Source organism: Callithrix jacchus, chromosome 7 (assembly GCF_049354715.1).
Source record: "Callithrix jacchus isolate 240 chromosome 7, calJac240_pri, whole genome shotgun sequence".
NCBI classification, from domain to species: domain Eukaryota; kingdom Metazoa; phylum Chordata; class Mammalia; order Primates; family Cebidae; genus Callithrix; species Callithrix jacchus.
This window is the reverse complement of record NC_133508.1, coordinates 26382965-26406362: the sequence shown is the minus strand read 5'-3', so window position 1 is coordinate 26406362 and position 23398 is coordinate 26382965. Positions and strand designations below refer to the sequence as shown.

Sequence of the window (23398 nt, the reverse complement as noted above, 5' to 3'; positions counted from 1 at the left end):
AAGAAATTTATCAACATAAAATGGAGACATCAACAAAGTGCTATAGGCAAAAAATATAATTATATCAATAGCTCCTGGAAAACATTTAATAAAATTCAGCAGAATTCCTAATAACAACCCTAAGTAAAACAGCAATAAAAGAAAATTACTTATGATAAATATTATTTTTCAAAAAATAGCAAAACACTAAAACTATTTCATTTAAAATCAGAAACTGACTGAAAGGCCTACTATAATCATTATTACTTAATATTGAGTTCGACTAGTCTTAGATGATCTAAGTACAAAAAAAAAGAAGAAGAAAGAAAGAAATGACTAACATAATATGAAAGGGGTAAAACTCTTCTTTTTGCTAATGACCCGATTATATATTTCAAAAATTCTACCAATGGAAAAATTCTCTCACTTATAATAGAAACTTTAACATAGTTATCAATAAATTTAAAAATAAGGCACAAGTTCTAGATGAATATAACTACAGATTATTATTAAAAACCCAAAACAGCATCTAAACAAATGGAAAGTCATATGACAAAAAGTACATAAGTCACATCAAAATTTGGAATGAGAAGACACAAATAACATGAAAATGACAGTGCTCCAAAAATTAATATATAAATTAAATACAATTCTAATTAAAAGTCCAACTGGGGTTGTTGGAATTGAACAAATTGATCTTACAGTTTATATGGATAAGCAATGCTAAACAATAGCTAAGGAAAGTATGGAAAAGAATAAAGTGAGAGCAAGAATAGCCTTACTAGACAGATGCCTTACTAGAGAAACACAGAATCAAACCACTGTAATCAAGTCAAAATAATCCTGCTATAGAAAGAGAAAACATAGATTGATGGTTGAAATAGAGGCATCAAAAATAGATTACATGTCATATAAGGCCTTAATATAGGATAAATCAATTCTGGCTCTCCATCTGGAATAAAAGAAAAGTAGTGCTCCATCTGGTACCATAAAATAAATTTCAAATGGATTAAAGATAAATTGATTTTTTAAACTTTCAAGAAAATCTGGTAGACTTCATGTACTACCTAGAGTCAGGGGAAAACATTTAAATGGAAACTAGAGACCTAGATGTAAATAACAAAAAGGTAAATTTGTTTGAATAAACAAAAATTAAAAATTCATTATGGTAAACAATATAACAAAAAGTAAGTCACAGAAAAATTTTACAACTATAAAGAAACATTTATAACACAAATGATAGAAACTTATAATGTCTATAACATTCAATGAGCTTTTAAAAATTGACATAAAACAAATAATTCAATAAAAGGGGCAACATATATAAATATACAATTTATAAGAGTAAATATAAGCAGCTGGCAAACAAATGGAAAGATGTTCAAATATATTATTTGTCAAGAATATGCAAATTTAAAATGAGATATTACTTTCACCCATCAGAGTAGTAAATATTTAAAAGGCCACAACACATTGCTGGCAGGAATAAGTGGGGGAAGGGTATTAATATGTATTAATACGTATCATTGGTGGAAATGTGAAGTGCTACAGAATTATTGGAATCTTGCTATTTCTATTCAAATTTAAAATATATATACTTTTTAACCCACAAATTCCACTACTAGGAACATATCCCATAGAAATAATTTCACCAGTCAATAATGACATAATTCAGCTTTGCTCATGATGGCAAAGATCCGAAAACATTCATAGTTATATGCCCAGTCATGACTGAATAGCTGAATAAATTATGGTAGTACACACCATGGAACATTACACTGCCTTTAAAAAAAGTGATTCAGTGATTTGAAGGGATGTTCACAGGTACTGCTGAATAAGAAAAATCAGATATAGAAAAGTGTGTATAATATAATCCCATATTAATAAAACAGTGACCATCTCAGCATATATATGCATGTGTCCACATTTGTGTGTGTGTGTGTGTGTATCTATAAACAAGACTCTAGGACTAGGTAAATAAATATGGAATATTGGACCATGTATACATCCATTAGCTGGGGAAGAGAAAGATAGCAGATATAGATGTAAGGAGGTAAGATGGGGAAGAGAGAGCTGAACAAAAAGATTTTGTAAAGGCTCTAGAAATTGACAAGCTGATCTTCAAATTTATATTAAAGCTTAAGGGACTGACCCTGAAAAGCCAAAAAATATTTTAAAAGAAGAACAAAGTCATAGAACTCATGCTCCCCAATCTTAATACTTATTATACAGCTACAGTATTCATGTGTGATACTGGTATAATATAAATATATAAATCAATGAGATAGAATTGAGAGTCCAGAAATAAACCTATATATTTGTGGTCAATTGATATTTGACCAAGAACAATGGGGAAAGAATAATCTTTCCAACAATGGTGCTGGTACACTGAATGTCCAGAAGCAAAAGAATGAAGTTGGATCCCTATCTCACAACATACACAAAAATTAACTCACAATGGAACAATGTCCTAAATGTAAGAGCTAAAACTATACAAGTATAAGAAGAAAGCTTAGGCATAAATCTTTGTGACCTTGGATTAGGCAATAGTTTTCTATATAACACTAAAATCACAAGCAATAAAAGAAAAATAGATAAATTGAACTTCATAAAATATAAAAAACTGTTGTGCTTCAAAGGACACCATCAAAAAAGGGAAAATATAACAAATGGGATTTTTTTTTTTTGAAAATCAGATTCTGATAAGGGGCTAGTACATAGAATATGAAAACAATTCTACAACCCAATAATAAAAAGACAATAACCCAATTCAAAAATATGCTAAGGACCTGAACAGACATTTCTCCAAAAAAGATCCAGAGATGACCAATAAGTACATGAAAAGAAGTTCAGCGTCATAAGTTATTAGGGAAATTCAACCAAACCTTCATGTGATACCCACTTCACATCCACTAGAATCACTGTAATTGTAACGACAGATCACAATAAGTGATGGTGAAGATGTGGAGAAACTGGAACCTTCATACAGTGCTGGTGGGAATGTAAAATGGTCCAGTGATTTTGGAAAACAGTTGGACAATTTAGTGAAAAGGTTAAACACAGAGTTACCCGATGATTCAGCATTTGTACTGCTAGGTATATATCAAAGATAAATGAACACTTATGTCTACACAAAAAGTTGTACCTGAATGTTCATAGCAGCATCATTCATAACAGACAAAAAGCAAAAATAACCCAAATGTTGCCCATCACCTAATGAATGGGCAAATAACATGAAGTATACTCATAAAATGAAATATTATTCAACAATAAAAAATGAAATACTGCTACATGCTATAAAAATGGATGAACCTTGCAAACATTATGCTAAGTGAGAGAAACCAGTCACAAAGGATCACATAGTATATGTAAAATGTCCAGAAAAAGCAGATTTATACTGACAGAAAGTAGCAGTGAAGTCAGAACTGAGAGTAACTGTTAATCGCTACCATATTTCTTTTTGGGGTGAAAAATTTATAATATGAAAATATTCTAAAAATGATTATGGTAATGAATACATATCTTTATGAAAATACTAAAAGTCACTGAAATATACACTTTAAATGGGTGAATTATATTGTATGTGAATTACATCTTAATAAAGTTGTTAGCAAAATGCACTAATAAGAACATGCACATATATGCATTATGTAAAATTATATATATTTATATATATATATTCTACATTTCCTATATATAGGAAATATAAGTATAAATAAAAGATTAACAACAAAACTAAATTCAATTATATCTCAAGGCCACTATTTCTTCACCTATAAAATAAATATTATATTTCCAGTTATTTCGTAAAGCTGTTTCAAGCTATGTAAAGCACTTAGGCTGATATATATTAATCACTCAATAAATGCTCTTAACATTAGTGATGATAAAAAGATACTTTAAAAATAGGTTCAAGTGCCTTTCATACTTACCTCCATTGTAAAACCTATGACTTTGAAACATTGTTCAATTAATTCATACTGAGATTTATAGAAACTATTATTCATGATGTCGTGTACTGTTCTGAGGTGGTCATTTTGTAGGTACCTGAAAAAAATACAAAAGGAAGGGTAAAAGTCTAAAATTAAGTGGAAAGTGAAAGTATTATTCATGAAAGTATAACCCGGTAGCTTACCTGGGAGGCTTATTTTCAGGAAGTTTGTAATGGGCTAGTTTCTTCTTTTCAGCTAAACCAGCATAAATGTAGTAAAAAATATGAAAATTTTTTTCTCCACTGGAAAAAAGATATTTTCAGTAAGGTAGTTAGTAAGAATATTTATCATTTAAGTTATTTGAAAATATAATTATTCAAACCATGACTGTGAGTGCCGAAATGGGCTTTTCTGAATACTGCATTTGGCTTTCTGTGGTCCTTATTGTTGTTATTATCTTCAACAACCACTCTCATTAAATTCTAGACATTATCTTAATCACTTCATATTAATCATTCAACATACATTTGTGAGTGACTTCCAGGCATTGTTCCAAGTGCTGGGGATATAGCCGGAGCAAAACCTGTCAAAAAACCCTAACTTCTTAAGAGTTTACATGCCAATGAAACAGACAGAAAATTAATAATATATACAGCCATGCCAATGGTGATAAACACTACATTATCTCATTAACTCACCATAAGCCCCTGAGGTGAGCATGTGTTCCCCATTTTATGTAGAAGGAAACTGAGGCTTAGAGCTGCCAATCTCCCCTAAAGCTGCAGAATTGATGATGAATATGGATTTGAATCATGTCTATTTGACTCCAAAGCCCATGTCTTTAACCACCTTTTAATATTGTCTTTCTGAGGCTCAGTTTTCTCACTTGTGTGAGGAATCTCTTTCTTATGTCTCAAATCCCATGGCTCTGTGGTTCTGAGTAGTATAAATAGCATTTTTCCAGATGCTGCGATAATGTCATTAAGGGAATATGGATCACAACAGGGTAAGTTTCCACTTCAGGATGCTCCACAACATAATTCCTTGGACCTCAGGGTCCCCTCTCCTTCTTCCCTCATGTCCTCCTTCTGCTCTGGTGAGTTCCAGGGAAAGATCACACTTTCAGGTTCTCTGCTGAAATAGCAGAGGATGAATCTCTTGCTCTATAGTTTCCTCATCTCTACTGCCCTGCTTTGCTTCCACTCTTGATGACCCTCGTGGTCAGTTGGGACACCCTGGGGTTTGCATCTCTCTGTGGCATTCCCCTTTTCATCCTCCCACTAGATCCTCCTCTTGTTTTAGGGTGGTCCTTAATCTTCACTTGACTGTTCACTCCTTAGGCTCACAGGCTGGGGTTGGGGCAGGGTAGGATTTTTCTTATAGGGATTAAATTAATTGTAATGTCTCAACCAGAAGACCTTGCTGTCTTCACTTCTTTCTATTATTACTTCTCTTCCAGTTGGTATAAAACTGTCAACCTCACCACAAAGCTTTGGATGTCACCATAGGGGTTAGGGCAGGAGACACTAAATTGTTGTAGTTACTCCCCTTCCTGCCACTCTTGGCAGTGGCCTCAACTGTGCTCTGGGTCCCCAACTCATCACACCCAAGATGGAAACTTCAGGGGCAGCTTGTATCCCCTCTCTCCCTGCTCCTTTCCTTCACTCCATTCACAGCCTTTATCAGCACTCTTAGGGGGCCAATGAAATATTTTCAGAAAAGGAATTATTATTACTAAGCTGATTTTTAGTAGAACAGAAGAGCCTTTGAATTCTTTTCCATATGAAGTATATGGAACAGAAAAAAAGCCTACTTCATGATATGCATATTTGTATATAAATTATTTTACTTAAAAGATTAAGAAAAAACTTAAAAAAACATTCCAGGGGTCTTCAGTCTTCTCCTCCTATATATTGTGCAGTATCATCTCAGTGGAGATGAAAATTTTACTGTTGTTCTCTAGAAATTATTCATTCTTTCAGTACACGGAAGTTTTCTTCAGAATTAACAGTAACTCAAATATATCCATATGTATTTACTCTTCCAATAATGCAGTAAAAGACATTTGGAGTTTTAGAAGAACTGTGGCTTTATTTTGTAATCTCTAGTTTTAATCCAAGGTTCTGCCAAAAGCCATTACAAGAATAATTTTTACAGAAGCTCACTGAGGGCTCTAACACATAAGTCATATAGGTTTAAAATAACATTAAAGGTTTGTTACATGTGAGACACTAATAACTATTAAAGGTACTCTGATCTCTCTTGAAAGTTAATAAATAGAAATACTTAATATGAAAGGGTAGAGCTTGATAAGGTGAATAATGCAGATCTCTGTTCTTCCGTGTTAGTATTTCAAAAGGAAGGAGACATTTTCTAAAGAGAAAAGTAACAATGATATTGGTTAGCATGCATTCTGCATTGAGAGTCTGATGAGTGAAAGGAGAGTCTTAGATAACTAGAGAAGTTATGTTCCATTCCAAAAGAGAGGGGCTATGGGAAAACAGATTTGAGATGTGTATTCAGTTGAATTTGAGATGATAGCAGGATATGTAGGTAGCTGGAAATAAAAAAAAATTGTTAACTTCTTTCAGTTTTAAGAGAGGGGTAGAGGTACATCTTTGGGTGTCAAGCACATAGGGCTCTCTGTTGAGGCCACAATGTCAGAAGAATTTGTGAAGTGAGAGTATAGAGAGAAAAAGAGAAGAGCTGCAGGGACAAATCTTTGGTAAATACAGTTTGAGACTGGGTAGACAAATCTAAAACAGAAGAAAAATTTAGGCAGGTAGAAGAGGAATCAGGAGAATCTAGTCATGGGGCAAAAAAAAGTGAAGGTTTCAAGAAAAGGGTGATCCAGAGGCTGGGTGCTGAAGTGAGGACTGGCACACCCTTCAGAACCCATCCTATTCTGTTGCTTGTTGCAGTCACCAGTGATACTGCAAAAAACACCAACATTGCACATGAATGAAGTTAGGACAAAACTGAAAGTTTCCTTTAGTTCTCTTATTTTCTCACTACAGAATAATAAAAACTCTATGACTGGCACAGCATGTAATTTAGTTTGCTTTCTTCTAATGAAGTCACACTGATTGCTACACTTCACTAATTGCACATTGTATCAGCTAAGTGCTAACAATTGATTGTTAACATTTAACTAATATAGTGTGATTGTGATTGTTAACAATGTACACTAATTGTACATTGTATCAGTTAAGTATTAACTACAATCACATTGTATCACATTCTTAACACTTAACTGATACAATGTACAATTAATAAAGTGATTCATAAACTTAGACACACAATATTAATGGATTTCTCTTCATCAGTTTACATTTACTGAGAATTATAGTTTGACAAGACCTGGAGATACTATAAAAAATATACTGACCTTCAGTGGACAATCAGAAAGTTAAAGAAACAGGAAAAGAACACACCTCCAAAGCATACCTTGGGTCCCTAATTATATCAAGCTGTGCTTATGAACACAGAGCACTATAGTGTCCTACACTTGCTAATGTTTCTGTGGGTTCCCAGGTCAGGACTGCCTGGGGACAGACATAGGGTCTTGCTAGTTACCAAATATCATTTCTCTGATGGTGATCTCATTTATACTTGTGGATCTTCTAACACTTCTTCAGAGTGAGTTCCACTCAGCTGCTTGCAGGAAGGCCCTCCGGGCTGTCTCATGTGTGTGTTCACCTGCTTTGGACCCCGGGGATTACCTGTGCAGCCAAGGCCTCTGACACCCTCAAATGGTGGCAAAGTCCTCACAGGTGTAGCTTAACTCACCTGTGAAACTTTTCAGTCATCAACAAAGTGGCCAACAAGCAGATTTTGAAAGCTAATAATGAAGCTTTGTATTCTTAAGGCACTTCAGGGTGTTCATAAAGTAATGCTTTTATTCATTTTTTAATTGTACTTTAGATTCTGGGGTATATATGCAGATCGTGCAGGATTGTTGCACAGGTACACACATGGCAAGGTGGTTTGCTGCCTCCATCCCCTCGTCACCTACATCTGGCATTTCTCCCTATGTTATCCCTCCCCGACCTCCATTTTTAATCACAGCTCCCTCCTTGTAAACTTGCTCCTCCTGGATATGCAGTCTCCTCAGTTCTCTTCTCTTGCCATCTACCTGCTCAATCTTAGCAGATGAACTCATTTCCTACTTTCATGAGAGACTAGAAACCAATGAATGATCAGGAAATTTTATATTATACTGTGAGCTGTGTTATCACAGGAATCCTGCCTTACTTGGCTTTATGTCTCCTATGGCTGGCACACAGTAGGCACTCAAGAAATATGTGTGAAATAGATGGATGGATGGATGGATGGGTGAATAAATGGTGGGCTTTGGAGTTAGACAGAAAAATGAGGCTTCAAACTCCAACTCAGTCTTTGCTGGCTTTTTGACATTAAACAACTCATTAAAATTATCTTAGTTTCTCACGTTTGAAAGAGTAAATGACACCACGTCACATGACTGCAAGAATTAAAAGAGATAATAACGTAAGGTGCTTAGCACAGTGCCTGACATAAAGTAATTGCTCCATAAATGTATTTCCCTTCCGCCACAATGGATAGCACCATGTCTGCCACTTGTTTATGTCTCCTCTAGAGTCCTGTCAAGTGCTGGGGACATGAGAAAAATGCAAACAATGCTTGCTGAACTAAACTGTAGTAACAGGAGGAAACTCCAATGGAAATAGCTATAATTTGTATTTATGAGACTTATCTAGCATTGCCTTCAATATGTTTATTTTATCCTTGAAATTAAGTAGCCTCTTAAAATTTTCTTCTTTAAAATCACCTATGTTTACAAAAGGATTTAAATCACAAGAAATAAGTACCATCATCATTAGAAAGGTAATCTAAAAATAAATGTGGTCAGAGATTGGGCTGGGATGACATGGGCAGAGGTAAAAAGTGAAGAAAAGAACAAAATTTCTTAAAAGAAAGGGTGTGTTTATTTAAAAAAAAAAACTTGTCTCCCCTGCTCCTCAGATCATTCTCTACTCTTGTTTGTCTTGCTCTGGGACCCCAAAGGCCAATCTCTACAGCCCGCAATCCCTGGGCTCCCTTGTTCTCTGGCTTCCATATGGGTTCAGCCAATAGGAAGCACAGGCAGGAAACAGGCAGGAGGGAGGAGAGAAAGGATAAGATGTTACCCCTTGCTCTCTCCCTGACAGGCTGCATTCCTCTAGGGCCATAGATCCAGACAGGCAGCGCCTGATTCACAGCTGCAGCTGGCACCAGGCACAAGTGCTGCCTCTCCCTCTGCTTGCGGACAGGAAGATAGCCATAGCTCCTCACCCCGTTAGTCCATGAACATCTCACCATTCATTCTTGATTCTTCAATGCCCATGTGACCTGTGTAAACAGTTTTCTCAGTAAAAACCCTTGAGCTTGTTCTTTCCGTTCAGTACCCTGATTGATAATAGTGCAATTAAATTTATAATTTTTAAAGGCACCTATTAAGAATTCTTCTATCAATCACATGTCTGATATTTTCATATTCATAGGTTATAAAAAGCTCCTCTGGAACTTAAAAATGCAATTAAATTAGGTGAAAGAAAAAATAGATATAAAAATGGAAAAAGTGTTATAAATTAAAGACAGCTGTGCTCAAATTATAACTGAGTTATATTTCCACCTGATTATGAATTTGAAATTTGGAATGCTTTTCCTCAATAAGCAAAGTTGTAAAATTAAAATAGTTCCTTAGGGGGAAAAAAAGACTTAATTCATAACATGCCTTAAATATAATCCTGATTATGCGATTTCTTAGAATACATTCTGCAATATTTCAGTAAGCATTGAGATTATTTCTATGGTTACAAGCCCAAGGACTCACTGTGCAACTCCAGAGGGTCCTGTTCATGTGCTAATCTATGTGAACTGTGTTCCTGAACTCAACTCCATAGAACACACTGTGAATTATATCCCTTGACATTGTGCAACATGGTGGCACCATCTAAATACCAATTAGTTACTCTTAAGTAGTTCTTCCCCAAGGGCCTGAAGAAGAGGCTTACACAATTATGAGAATAAATGATTTTGAGAACTAGCTAATTTTCCACATCTGCTAAGATCCCAAGGTCTTTCTAGGTATGGGTGGCAATGGCACTGACATGCATGTCCACTGAGTTTTGAGCACTGGACACACATAATAAATAGTATCTGCCATCTATTGAACATCTTCAATAGCCCAAGTACTGTGCTATATGTTATTTCTAATCAACTATTAACACAACGACTACTACTCCTAATGGCTTAAACATATGGGGTTCTTAGTATATGCCATTCATTGTGCTATATACTATACATATGTTGTCTTACTTGATAGGTAGGTACTAATGCTATTTCATTTTAAAGATGAAAAACAGAGGTGCAGAGAGGTTAAGTAAACTATTTCAAATCATACATATGATGAATTACAGAGCCAAGATCCTGTAAGAATCTTTAAGATTTAAATATCTTACCCAAGGTGGATTAAAATGGTGTAATATCACAACTGAAAACCATATGTGTCTAATAATCATTCCTTCCATATTCTGAATTGAAGATCAAAGGGTAATTTTCCATATTAAGGCTAGTGCTCAGGAACTGACTCACGCCAACTTATATTCATGACTTGCTCATGAATTGAATGATACCAAGTTTGAAGGCACGTACATTAAATAATAATGTACTAATATACAACAAGAGCTTATTATGTTACTATGAATTTAATGTGACATATTACTATAATAATGTAGAGTATATTTAGCATAAAACCAACATAAGGAAAATGAAAGACTCTAACTTGCCATGGCTTTAAACAAAATAATATAAGTACAAGGGTACAAATCCAATGTGTAACTATTTCCTCATTAGAATAACAAAGATGTTTGGGGAGACAGAAGAAAAATTTTGTCATTAAGCTACAAACCCACAAAAGGAATTCATTCAACTTAATATCAAAGCATTATGAAGAGTATTGATGGCTTAAATCAGCGAGCAATAAAAGGCCAATATGATAAAGCTCCTTCTTGAATCTTCTATTTGGCCCCTTGTGTAAATATAGGAAGAACAGAATTAATACAAAGATCTATTTATATATGATGGCATTTAAAAGAGAAAAAGACTCAGTTATTTCTAATTAAATTTCACATTAATTTTGTATAGATAAATATTCTCTGCTACATCAGAATACTCTCTAAATACATTGTTAGCACCTCTATGATGGGCTTAGGTTTCCTATCTGGCAGCATAAATTTTAGTTTATTTATTAATTCCTCTATTAGATGTAACATATATTTGAGAGAAAGACAGTGCTAAGAGATCTCTTCATTCTCAATACTAAGAGATTTGCGACAAACTTACATAGCTTGGTGGATAACTCGGGATTTTTCCAGGAGATATTCGGAAATCTGTGCTCCCACAACAGCTCCAGAAGAGGTGAATTTCATTTCTAAGTATTTTCCAAATCGGCTAGAATTGTCATTTATAATAGTGCTGGCATTGCCAAAGGCTTCTACCAAATTGTTTACTTGTAAAATCTTCTCTTGCAAGGTTCTGTTATTAGCCTAAAAAGAAAATATTAAGATATTTTTTAAACATAAAAAATTAACTTGGTATATAATAAAATGTCTCTTCTTTGGTATGCACTTTATGTAGACATGAAACATGTGAAAGCGTGTTCTTGATATATTGCCAGATATTACATCCTGGTCTATTTTACCCCTTCCATATGTGTATCCATTCACTTGTTTTCCTACAAAGGGACAAAGAGATATTCTATACTTTTCAAATGCAGTTCTGTTCAGTGCCTAATTTTTGAACACAATTTATAAGCAGCCTACACACACTGAAGTACACCTGTCATTTTGTTATTCCTCCTCTACCTGCCTGGGCCTCCAGCCAAATAGTCCCCAAAGCCAGAACCACTTTACTTGCTTCCACAGAAGCTGCTAACCCTGAAACTAAGAGAGAAAAGATAACTCATTAATTCAGAAGCAGACAGAAGGGAATAATTGTGAAAATTGAGAACAGCTCGGAAGTATGAAAGGGAGGAGTGGAAATCAGGTCAAAATTAGCAGGCTTACATGGCTTTCCCTCTATTTATTCCTTCCCCATCTCTTAGGCACCTCTCCTCAAACAAGTATTATGTTTCATTTTTCTTCTTTACCACTTTAGTTGAAATTCTACTGAGCAGAAATTTATTTGGGTTAGTGGCCAATCACTTTTACAAAGGCATTCCCACCTCTGCCCCCAGAGGTTTAGGGAGATATTAATTATTCACTACTTGGAAGAAGTTAGCTTAAGTAGATTATTTTCAGTGTAATACCTTAACACATTAACAAGATCAGCTATGTTAGAGTTACTGCAAATTTTATATGTTGAGGGAGAGCAGAGGTAGCTATTTCTGGAACACAGGCTACATTAGAATTTGAGTGGGTTGGAGGGGGCATTGACAATTAAGTTTTGAGGCTGTGTAAGAACTTTGAGTATCTTATAAAAAAGAGGCAATAAGGGGTGAGAGAAGAGCACAGTAATTTGGGGGATAAACTTGGCTCTTTTAAAATGCTTTTGGCTGGTCTTGACCCCATGAAAAAGGTGAAATAACATCTTCACTGGCATATATGAAATAGCAGTAACCTGCTAAGTAACATTTGGAAGACTGCATATTTTAAAGTTAAGTTCTATCTACCAAATACCTAGTTTTTGCATCTGGTAAATCCTTATCAAAGACATAAGTAAAAACAAGATAAGATGTGATAAGGGTAAGAATCTGAAAAAATGTGTATATATACCTATCCCCAATTAACATTAATCTAAAACAAGACAAAGAGATTAGATTAAGAAGTTTGCTGACAGCTACAGAACCACATTCACGCACAATTAATTTATCATTGAAGAGAACCTCTATGAGCCACAGATAAGGCCAAAATACCAAAGATCCATGAGTAAATTAATTCAGGTGTTCAGCTCCTCTACACCAGGATAATATGCTGTACCTCTCTGCCCCCCCACCCCACATTAAATCGTGCCTCTCTGCCCCCTCACCCCACATTAAATCTTGTCTCACTGTTGTTAAAACCTTTTAGAATGATACTTCAAAGGAGCGGGTAGTGATGGGCAACGGGGAGGAAAAGACTGAGATGAGACACCTGGAGTAGCACCGCCCTTTCCGTCTCTCCTGGCTCTTCCACTCCTGAGAGAGTCACAAGTCTGGTAAGTAGAGGTTATATTAAGCCACTCAGCCAACACATCTGATAGACAATATTAAAACCAGTCAATTAGTTTTTAACAAGAACATGGAATTCTTCCTATTTTGAAAATGAATTTTGAAATCTGAAATTCATTTGAATTTTTGAAAATGAATTAGGAGTGGCATCAAGATGGTTGGCAAGAAGCTCTCCCTCTCTTATGGTTTGACTCTGTGTCCCCACCCAAATCTCACGTTAAATTGCAATTCCCACATGTCAGGGGAGGGAACCTGGTGGGAGGTGATTAGATCATGGGGGCAGACTTTCCCCTCACTGTTCTTGTGATAGTGACTGAGTTCTCATGAGATCTGATGGTTTAAAAGTGGCGCTTCCCTCTTTGCTCTCCCTTTCTCTTTCTCCTGCTTTGCCGTGCTTGCTTCCCCTTCACCTTCTGCTAATGACTGTAAATTTTTTGAGGCCTCCCAGCCACGTGTAACCGTGAGTCAATTATACCTCTTTTCTTTATAAATCACCCAGTCTCAGGTAGTTCTTTATAGCAGTGTGAGAATGGGCTAATACACCCTCCAGTCCCCCTCCCCCCGAGTGAGTAAACAAGTACATTTAAACCAAAATAACTAAAGGAGCACACTGGAGAGCAGCAGAAAAGCAGGCAGCAGAAATTCTGTAGAGCACAGAAACCCAGAATGTACACATAGAGAAGGAAAGGAAACACCTTATCTTAACCACTTCATGCTGTGAGTAGGGATCAGCTCACAACCGGAGAGACATGTCCCTTCAAGGAAAAGGTAACCAAGATACCCCAGCAACCTCTCTCACTACTGTGGACACTTGGAGTCATTGCTACTGAAGACTCCTGCAGTCCTTACAGGCTCTGAGCCTGGCTGAGGAAGCTCCCTTACACCAGAGCTGAGGCAGTACCCTGCCCTCAGAGGGCCTCAGGCCTCCTGAACACTGAAGTAGTTGCTGCCACCACACATCACAGGTGAACTGGCACCTTGCAGCCTCCAAGCCTCTGGCACACCTAAGAAGATGCACCTCCTAGCACCACAGATGATCAAATATGTGGAAATTAAACCATGTACTCCTGAACAACCAATGAGTCTAAGAAGAAAGTAAAAGGGAAATTTAAAAATAACTTGAGACAAGCAACAAGGAAAATACAACATACCAAGCATATGGAATATAGCAAAAGCAATTCTAACAGGGAAGTTTTTAGCAATAAATTCCTACATTAAAAAGGAAGAAAGTTCTGAAATAAATAGTCTAACATTATGTCTCAAGGAACTAAAAAATGAAGAATAAACTAAACCTGAAATTAGCAGAAGAAAGGAAAAAATCAAAATCTGAGCAAAAATAAATCAAACAGAGAAAGGAAAAAGTATAAGAAGAATCAATAAAATGATGAGTTTTGTTTTTGAAAAAAATAAGCAAGATTGACAAACCCTTAGGTAGTCTAAGAAAATAAGAGAGAAAACGAAGATAAGCAAAATAAAAAATGAAAGTAGAAAAATTACAACAGACATATCAGAAATAAAAAGGATCATAGGGACTATTATGAACAATTATCTACAAACAATTTGGGTAGCCTGGAGGAAGTAGATAAATTCTTAGAAAAATACAACCTACCAAAATTGAGTCAGGAAGAATTAGCCTGAACAGACTAAAAACAAATAAAGAGATTGAAGAAGTAATCAAAACCTCCCAACAAAGAAAAGCTCAGGACAAACTGGCTTCACAGCTGAATTCCACCAAACATTCGAAGAAAATCAACACCAATACTTCTTAAACTCTTCTGTAAAAAATAGAGTTAGGCCAGGCACAGTGGTTCATGTCTGTAATTCCAGCATTTTGGGAGGCCAGGGTAGGAAGACAGCTTGAAGACAGGAGTTTGAAACTAGCCTGGGCAGCAAACTGAGATCTCATCTGTGCAAAGAATTCTAAAATTAGCCAGGTGCAGTGGCACTTGCCTGTAGTCCCAGCTACTTGGAAGACTGAATCAGGAGAGTCACTTGAGCCTAGGAGTTCAGATGCTGCAGTGAACTATGATTATGCCACTGTACTGCAGCCTGGGTGACAGAGTGAGACTCTGTCTCTAAAATAAATAAATAAATAAATAAATAAATAATAAAAATAGAGCTAGAGGGAATACTTGTTTCTTTTTTGAGACAGAGTCTTGCTCTTGTAGCCTGGGCTGGAGTGCAATAGCAATCTCTGCTCACTGCAACCTCCGCCTCCTGGGTTCAAGTGATTCTCCTACCTCAGCCTCCCAATTAGCTGGGATTACAGGTGCATGCCATCACCACTGGCTAACTTTTTGTATTTTTAGTAGAGACGGGTTTCACTGTGTTGGCCAGGATGGTCTCAATCTCCTGACCTCATGATCTGACTGCCTCAGCCTCCCAAAGTGCTGGGATTACAGGCTTGAGCCACCGCGCCCGGCTGGCAATACTTTCAAATACATTTCATGAGGCCAGCATTATGTTACTACCTAAGCCAGATAAAGATATCACAGGAAAAGAAAACTACAAACCAATTTCTCTGATGAACACTGATGTAAAAATCCTCAATAAAATATTAGCAAACCAACTCCAATAACACATTAAAAAGATTATACATCATGTCCATGCAAAATGTATCCCTGGCATGCAAGTCTAGTTTAACACATGCAAATCAAACAATGTGATAAAACATAGTAACAGAGGGCTGGGCGTGGTGGCTCATGCCTGTAATCCCAGCACTTTGGGAGGCCGAGGCGGGTGGATCATGAGGTCAAGAGATCAAGACCATCTGGTCAACATGGTGAAACCCTGTCTCTACTAAAAAAATATAAAAAATTAGCTGGGCATGGTGGCGCATGCCTGCAGTCCCAGCTACTCAGGAGGCTGAGGCAGGAGAATCGCCCAAACCCAGAAGGCAGAGAGGCTGTGGTGAGCGGAGATCGCTCCATTGCACTCCAGCCTGGGTAACAAGAGTGAAACTCCGTCTCAAAAAAAAAAAAAAAAAAAAAAAAATAGTAAGAGAATAAAAGACAAAAACCACATAATCATCTCATTTGATGCAGAAAAAGTATCTGACAAAGTCCAATTTCTTTTCTTTTCTTTAATTAAAAAAAAATTTTTTTTTAAGCCTGTGAGGACTGCAGGAGTCTCCAGTAGCAACAACCGCAAGTATTCTATTCAATTTTTCATATGAAATTACAAAAAGAAAAGCATTTATTAAGGTATAACTCACAAGAGGCTTTCTATAGCTATTTATTGTTCTATAGACAGAATGTCCCAGATTCTTACAAACTATCTAGAAATTGCTGGTCTTGCTGTGATTTCCATTAAGTAGCAGTATTCTGTGGGAAGAAAAGGGCATTTTGGAAGGAATGAAGTACTCTTTGGCATAACCATTTTCATTCCCAAAGAATACAGGAGCTACATACAGTTATGTACATTTTTCTAAGGCAATAGAAAAGCAACATTAAGCAAAGTGGTAATGGGTTTCTTTACCTTGAAAAGACATAATTTTTAGCATTTTTCAAGCACAGAATATTCTATATCATATATATGAGTTACAAAAGACCATTTAATATGCCACAACATCTTTTCTTGATGTTGACGCTCAACAGTTTAGGTATAAAATGAAAGTTCCTCAACATAATACAGGCAATTTATGAAAAACCCACAGCTAACATTATAATAATCAGAAGAAAGTAAAAGCTTTTCCAGTAGGATCTGTTACGATGCAAAAATGCTCACTCTCAACACTTCTATTCAGTATAGTACTGGAAGTACTAATAAGAACAATCAGACAAGAAAAATAAATAAAAGGCACCCAAATCAGAAACAAAGAAGTAAAATTATATCTACCATAGTGCCAGTTACCTGCAGTCAACCATGGTCTAAAACTGTGAAATAAAAAATTCAGAAATACATAATTTCTAAGTTTTAAACTTCATGCCACTATGAGTCATGTGATGAAATCTGTGCCATATCACCCTGTCTGACCCAGAATGTGAATCCTTCCTTTGCCCACTGTATCCACAATTTATATGCTACCCACGTGTTAGTCAACTAAGTAGTCCTCTCAGTTATCAGATCAGCTATCACAGTATCACTGTTCTTGTGGTTAAATAACCTTTATTTTACTTAATGGCCCCAAAGCACAAGAGTAGTGATGCTGACAATTCAAATATGCCAAAGAGAAACCATATTTGCTTCCTTAAAGTGAAAAAGTAAAAGTTCTTGACTTAATAAGAAAAGGAAAAAAAAATGTATGCTCAAGTCTACTATCTGTGAAATTGTGAGGTAGGAAAAAGAAACTTGTGCTAGTTTTGCTGTCACATTTCATATTACAAAAGTCACAGTCACAGTACATGATCAGTACTTAGTTAAGATAAAAAGGCATTAAATTTGTGAGTGGAAGACATGAACAGAAAATGTTTTCTGATTGGTGTCAGTGGTTGCACCAGAAAGCACAGAGAGTATACACAGAGGTCAGCAAGGGATGCCCTGAAACAAGTGACACTAAACCATTTATTGCAAGTCGGGGACTGTGATACAGAATCAGGAATAGAGAACGTCAATAGCAGCATAACACTGAATCACAATGTGTATGTTACTCACCTCACTTCATCTCATAACATAGGCATTGTGTCATCCCACATCCCCACATCATCACAAGAAGAAGGGTGAGTAAAGTACAATAAGTCATTTTGACAGAGAGAGAGAGACCATATTTGTATAACCTTTATTACAGTATAGTGTTATATTTTATTATTAGTTATTGTTGTTAATCTCTTATTGTACCTAATTTATAATTTAAACTTTATAATAGGGATGTATGTTTAGAAAAAAACAGTATATTATCTGCAGTTTCTGGCAACCACAAGGGTATCTTGGGTCATATTCCCTATGGGGATAAGTGGAGACTACTGCATTTGCAGATAATATGATTCTACCTGTAAAAAGCCCCAAATACCCCAAAAAATAAGTGTTAAAAATAATAATTCAATAAATTTTAGGATACAAAATCAACCTGCATGACTCAGCAGAAGCAGTCATAATACTCCTAGTTACACAATTTCAGTGACCTGGGAGTCTCACCCCCATCCCCAACAGCAGTCATAGCAAGATACACCCAAGGAGAGTCTAAACTCAGACACACCTGTCCCTGCCCCCACCTGATGGTCCTTCCCTACCCACCCTGGTAGAGAAGAAAAAGGACATATAATCTTGGGAGTTCTAGGGCCTTGCTCACTGCCAGTTCCTTCCCATACTGCCACAGCTGATACTCTCTGGAAAATTCCACTTCCTGGCAGGAAACCAACCAACACAAAAATAGGCAATTAGACCACCAAAGCTAAGAACCTTAATGGAGTCCACTGCACTCCCTCCACTACCTTCACCAGAACATATGTTGGTATCCATGGCTGAGAGACCCATAGATGGTTTACATCACATGACTCTGTGTGGACAACCCCTACTAGCAGCCCAGAGATGGGTAGACTCACTGGGTGGCTAGACCCTGAAGAAAGACAACAATCACTGCAGTTTGGCTCACAGGAAGTCACATCCACAGGAAAAAGGGGAGAGTACTAAATCAAGAGAACACTCTGTGGGACAAAAGAATCTGAATAACAGCCTTCAGCCCTAGGCTGTCCCTCTGACAGAGCCTACCCAAGTGACAAGGAACCAGAAAACCAGCCCCGGTAATATGACAAAACAAGGCTCCTCAGCACTCCCCAAAAAATCATATTAGTTCACCAGCAATGGATCTGAACCAAAAAGAAATCCCAGATTTACCTGAAGAAGAATTCAGGAGCTTAGTTATTAAGCTAATCAGGGAGGGACCTGAGAAAGGTGATGCTCAATGCAAGGAAATCCAAAAAATTATATAAGAAATGAAGGCAGAAATATTTAAGGAAATAGATAGCTTAAAGGAAAACAACAAAAATATTCTGGAAACTTTGGATACACTTTTAGAAATGCAAAATGCCGTGGGGAGTCTCGGCAATAGAACTGAACAAGTAGAGGAAAGAAATTCAGAGCTTAAAGATAAGGTTTTGAATTAACCCAATTTAACACAGAAAAAAGAATAAGAAAATATGAACAAAGCCTCCTAAAAGTCTGGGATTATGTTAAACATCCAAACCTAAGAATAATCAAAGTTCCTGAGGAAGAAGAGAATTCGAAAGGCTTGGAAAATATATTTGGTGATTGGTGGGGTGGGGGATGATAATCAAGAAAACTTCCCTGGCCTTGCTAGAGACCTAGACATCCAAATACAAGAAGCACAAAGAACACCTGGGAAATTAATCACAAAAATGTCTTTGTCTAGGCACAATGACATCAGGTTATTCAAAGTTAAGATGAAGGAAAGAAACTTAAGACCTGTGAGACAGAAGTACCAAGTAACCTATAAAGGAAAACCTATCAAATTAATGGCAGAGTTCCTTACAAGCAGAAACCTTACAAGCTCTAAGGGGCTCTATCTTCAGCCTCCTCAAACAAAACAATTATCAGCCAAGAATTTTGTATCCAGCAAAACTAAGCATCATATATGAAGGAAAGATAAAGTCTTTTTCAGACAAACAAATGCTGAGAGAATTTGCCATTACCACGCCACACTATAAAAATTGCTAAAAGGAGATCTAAATCTTCAAATGACTTCTGGAAACACATCTTTATATAAAACAAAAATACAAATTAAAAGCAAAAACAAAAAACAAAAAATCTAAAGTAATCAGGCAACAAATAACATGATGAATGGAATGGTACCTCATATCTCAATACTAACATTGAATGTAAATGGCCTAAATGCTCCACTTAAAAGATATAGAACTACAGAATGGATAAGAATTCAACAACCAACTACATGCTGCCTTCAGGAGACTCACCTAACACATAAGGACTCACATAAACTTAAAGGGGTGGAAAAAGGCATTTCGTGCAAATGGACACCAAAAGCGATCAGGGGTAGCTATTATTATATCAGACAAAACAAACTTTAAAGCAATAGCAGTTAAAAGAGACGAAGAGGGACATTATATAATGGTAAAAGGCCTTGTCCAACAGGAAAATATCAAAATCCTAAACATATATGGACCTAACCCTGGAGGTCCCAAAAATTTATAGAACAATTACTAATAGACCTAAGAAATGAGATAGACAGCAATGCAATTATAGTGGGGGACTTTAATACTCCACTGACAGCACTAGACAGGTAATCAAGGCAGAAAGTCAACAAAGAAACAATGGATTTAAACCTTGGAACAAATAGTCTTAACAGATATATAGAGAGCATTTCAGCCAACAACTGCAGAATACACTCTCTATTCAATAGCACATGGAAGTTTCTTTAAGATAGAACATATGATAGGCTATAAACCGAGCCTCAATAAATTTAAGAAAATTGAAATTGTATCAAGTACTCTCTCAAACCATAGTGGAATAAAACTGGAAATCAACTCCAAAAGGAACCTTCAAAATCATGCAAATACATGGAAATCAAATAACCTGGTCCTGAATGGGTATTAGGTCAAAAACAAAATCAAGAGGGAAATTGAAAAATTCTTCAAACTGAAATGACAATAATAATATAACCTATCAAAACCTCTGGAATACAGCAAAGGCAGTGCTAAAAGGAAAGTTCACAGCCCTAAATGCCTACATAAAAACAACAACAACAACAACTGAAAGAGCACAAACTGGTATTCTAAGGTCACCTCAAGGAACTAGAGAAACAAACAAAGAAAACCAAACCCAAACCTATCAGAAGAAGAAAATAACCAAGATCAGAGCAGAACTAAATGAAATGGAAAGAAACAAACAAAAACCCCACAAGAGATAAATTGAACAAAAAGCTGGTTCTTTGAAAAGATAAAATTGATACACCATTAGCAAGATTAGCCAAGAAAAGAAGAGAGAAAATCTAAATAACCTCATGAAGAAATGAAACAGGATATATTACAATTGACACCACTGAAATACAAAAGATCATTCAAGGCTACTATGAACAACTTTACGTACATAAACTAGAAAACCTAGAAGAGATGAATAAACTCCTGAAAACACACAACCCTCCTAAGCAAAAAAAACAAATCTGGAGGCATCACACTACCTGATTTCAAGCTACAGTATAAGACTATAGTCACCAAAACAGCATGGTACTGGTATAAAAATAGGCACATAGACCAATGGAACAAAATAGAGAACCTGGAATAAACCCAAATACTCACAGCCAACTGATCTTCGACAAAGCAAATAAAAACATAAAGTAGGGTTATGCACCATTTTCAACAAATGGTGCTGAGGTAATTGTCTAGCCACATGCAGGAGAATGAACCTGGATCCTCATCTCTCACCTTATACAAAAATCAACTCAAGATGGATTAAGGAGTTAAACCTAAGACCTGAAAGTATAAAAATTCTAGAAGGTAACATTGTCCCTTCTGGACATTGGCTTAGGCAAGGATTTTATGACCAAGAACCCAAAAGCAAATGAAAAAAAAAAAAAAACGAAGATAAATAACGTGGACCTGATGTTCAAACATTACATTGGTTTTTAAACTGCCATTTCATTTCTTATTGAGTTTTATGAGTTTTTTTTCACATATTCTAGATTCAAGTTTTTATTAGTTGTGTGCCATACAAATATTTTCTCTGAGTCTGTTGATTGTGTTTTCATTTTTGTAACAGTGTCCTCATAGAATAGACATTCTTAATTTTGACAAATCCAATTTTTCCATTTATAAATTATGCATTTTGTGTTGAATCTAAGAACTCTTCACCTAACTCAAGATCACAAAGGACTTTTCCTATGTTTTCTTGTAGAAATTTTATGGCTTTTGTTTTATGTTTAGATCTATGATCCATTTTGAGTTCAACATTTGTATAATATGTGCATATAGATTGATGTTCATTTTTTTTTGCATGGGCATACCCAATTATTTCAACACCTTTTGTTGAGAAAACCACCTTTCTTAATTAACTAATTTTACACCTTTGTCAAAAATCAGTAAACCATACACAAGTACCCTCTCTATTCTGTTCAGTAAGTGTATATGTCATCCTTTCTTTAATAACACACTGTCTTGACTATTGCAGCTTTATAGTATGTCTGGAAATCAAGTAGTATGAAACCTACAACTTAGTTCTTTCTCAAGATTGTTTGGCTTTTCTAGTTCCTTTGCCTTTCAATATGCATTTTTGAGTCACCTTGTCAATTCCCACCAAAAAAAAAAAATCCTGCTGGGATTTTTATTGTAATTGCATTATATAAATAGATCAATTCATGGAGGACTGACATCTTAATAATATTGAATCATTTAATCCATGATCATGATATATCTCTTCATTTATTTAGGCCTTTTTTTGACTTTTCATTTTCAGCATATAAATCTTGCACATATATTATAATATTTAGATATACATAGTTCATGTTTTTTTTATGTTATTGTTAATGGCACTTTTAAGGTTCTGTTCGTAATTGACCATTGCTAGTATATACATGTAGTATGTAAATATAATTGATTATTGTATGTTGACTCTCTTTTAACCTGCTAGCAACAAAAGGAGAAAAAGTAAAGGAATGATTCGATAGATGCATTGGGACTAAAAAGAATAAAAATCACATTTATAAGCCTTGCTTAATAAGTGTGATAAAAGTTACAAAATCCTCAAAACAGAGTACATGCTTTTCATACTGCTCATTATTTTGAACTCTCAAAGGATAACAACTGTATGTTAAACTTTCTGTATATTATTAAATGTGAGATTGAGATATTAATCTAATCAATTATATTAAGTTCTGAAATTCAACAAATATTTCTGATAGGACAGAGAAAAAAATAAATTATACCTTTCCAAGCACCGTCAGCTGCTGAACTAAAAGATGAGCACTTTCAGTCTTTCCAGCACCACTTTCTCCAGAAATAACAATGCACTACACATAGAAAGGAAAACCGTGAGAAGATCTTATCCTCAAAATTCAGCTGACATTTAAGAAACTAAGAGGTAAATTTCTAAGAACGTGAGACTCTTCTTACCTGATCTGAATTATATGTTATCATAGATTGATATCCTAAGTCAGCCATTGCAAAAATGTGAGGAGGACTGGCAGTTCTCTTTGATCCAATATATAGTTTGGAATGCTAAAGGTTCAAAAGAATACATTTTGTAGGGCTTTTTGTTTGTTTTTATTTAAGCCCTGAATTATTTACAAGTATAGCTTCAATTTTTTAAAGCAAAGTATAAATAAAAACACCATTTTGTGCCACCAAAACATTAT

At 35.7% G+C, this 23398-nt stretch overlaps 1 protein-coding gene across 8 annotated transcripts in view; it reads right to left on the bottom strand.

Annotated features, from left to right (window-relative positions):
• Nucleotides 1-23398, bottom strand: part of MYO3A (myosin IIIA) — a 236097-nt gene that overhangs the window by 102546 nt on the left and 110153 nt on the right. For all 8 annotated transcript variants that reach the window (XM_035306980.3, XM_054258524.2, XM_035306978.3 and 5 more), the window contains 5 exons: nt 23157-23261; nt 22970-23053; nt 11277-11479; nt 4115-4213; nt 3912-4026 (listed from right to left, as the gene is read on the bottom strand). In XM_035306980.3, the coding sequence (XP_035162871.3) occupies nt 3912-4026; nt 4115-4213; nt 11277-11479; nt 22970-23053; nt 23157-23261 (606 nt within the window). The remainder of the gene's footprint in view (nt 1-3911; nt 4027-4114; nt 4214-11276; nt 11480-22969; nt 23054-23156; nt 23262-23398) is intronic.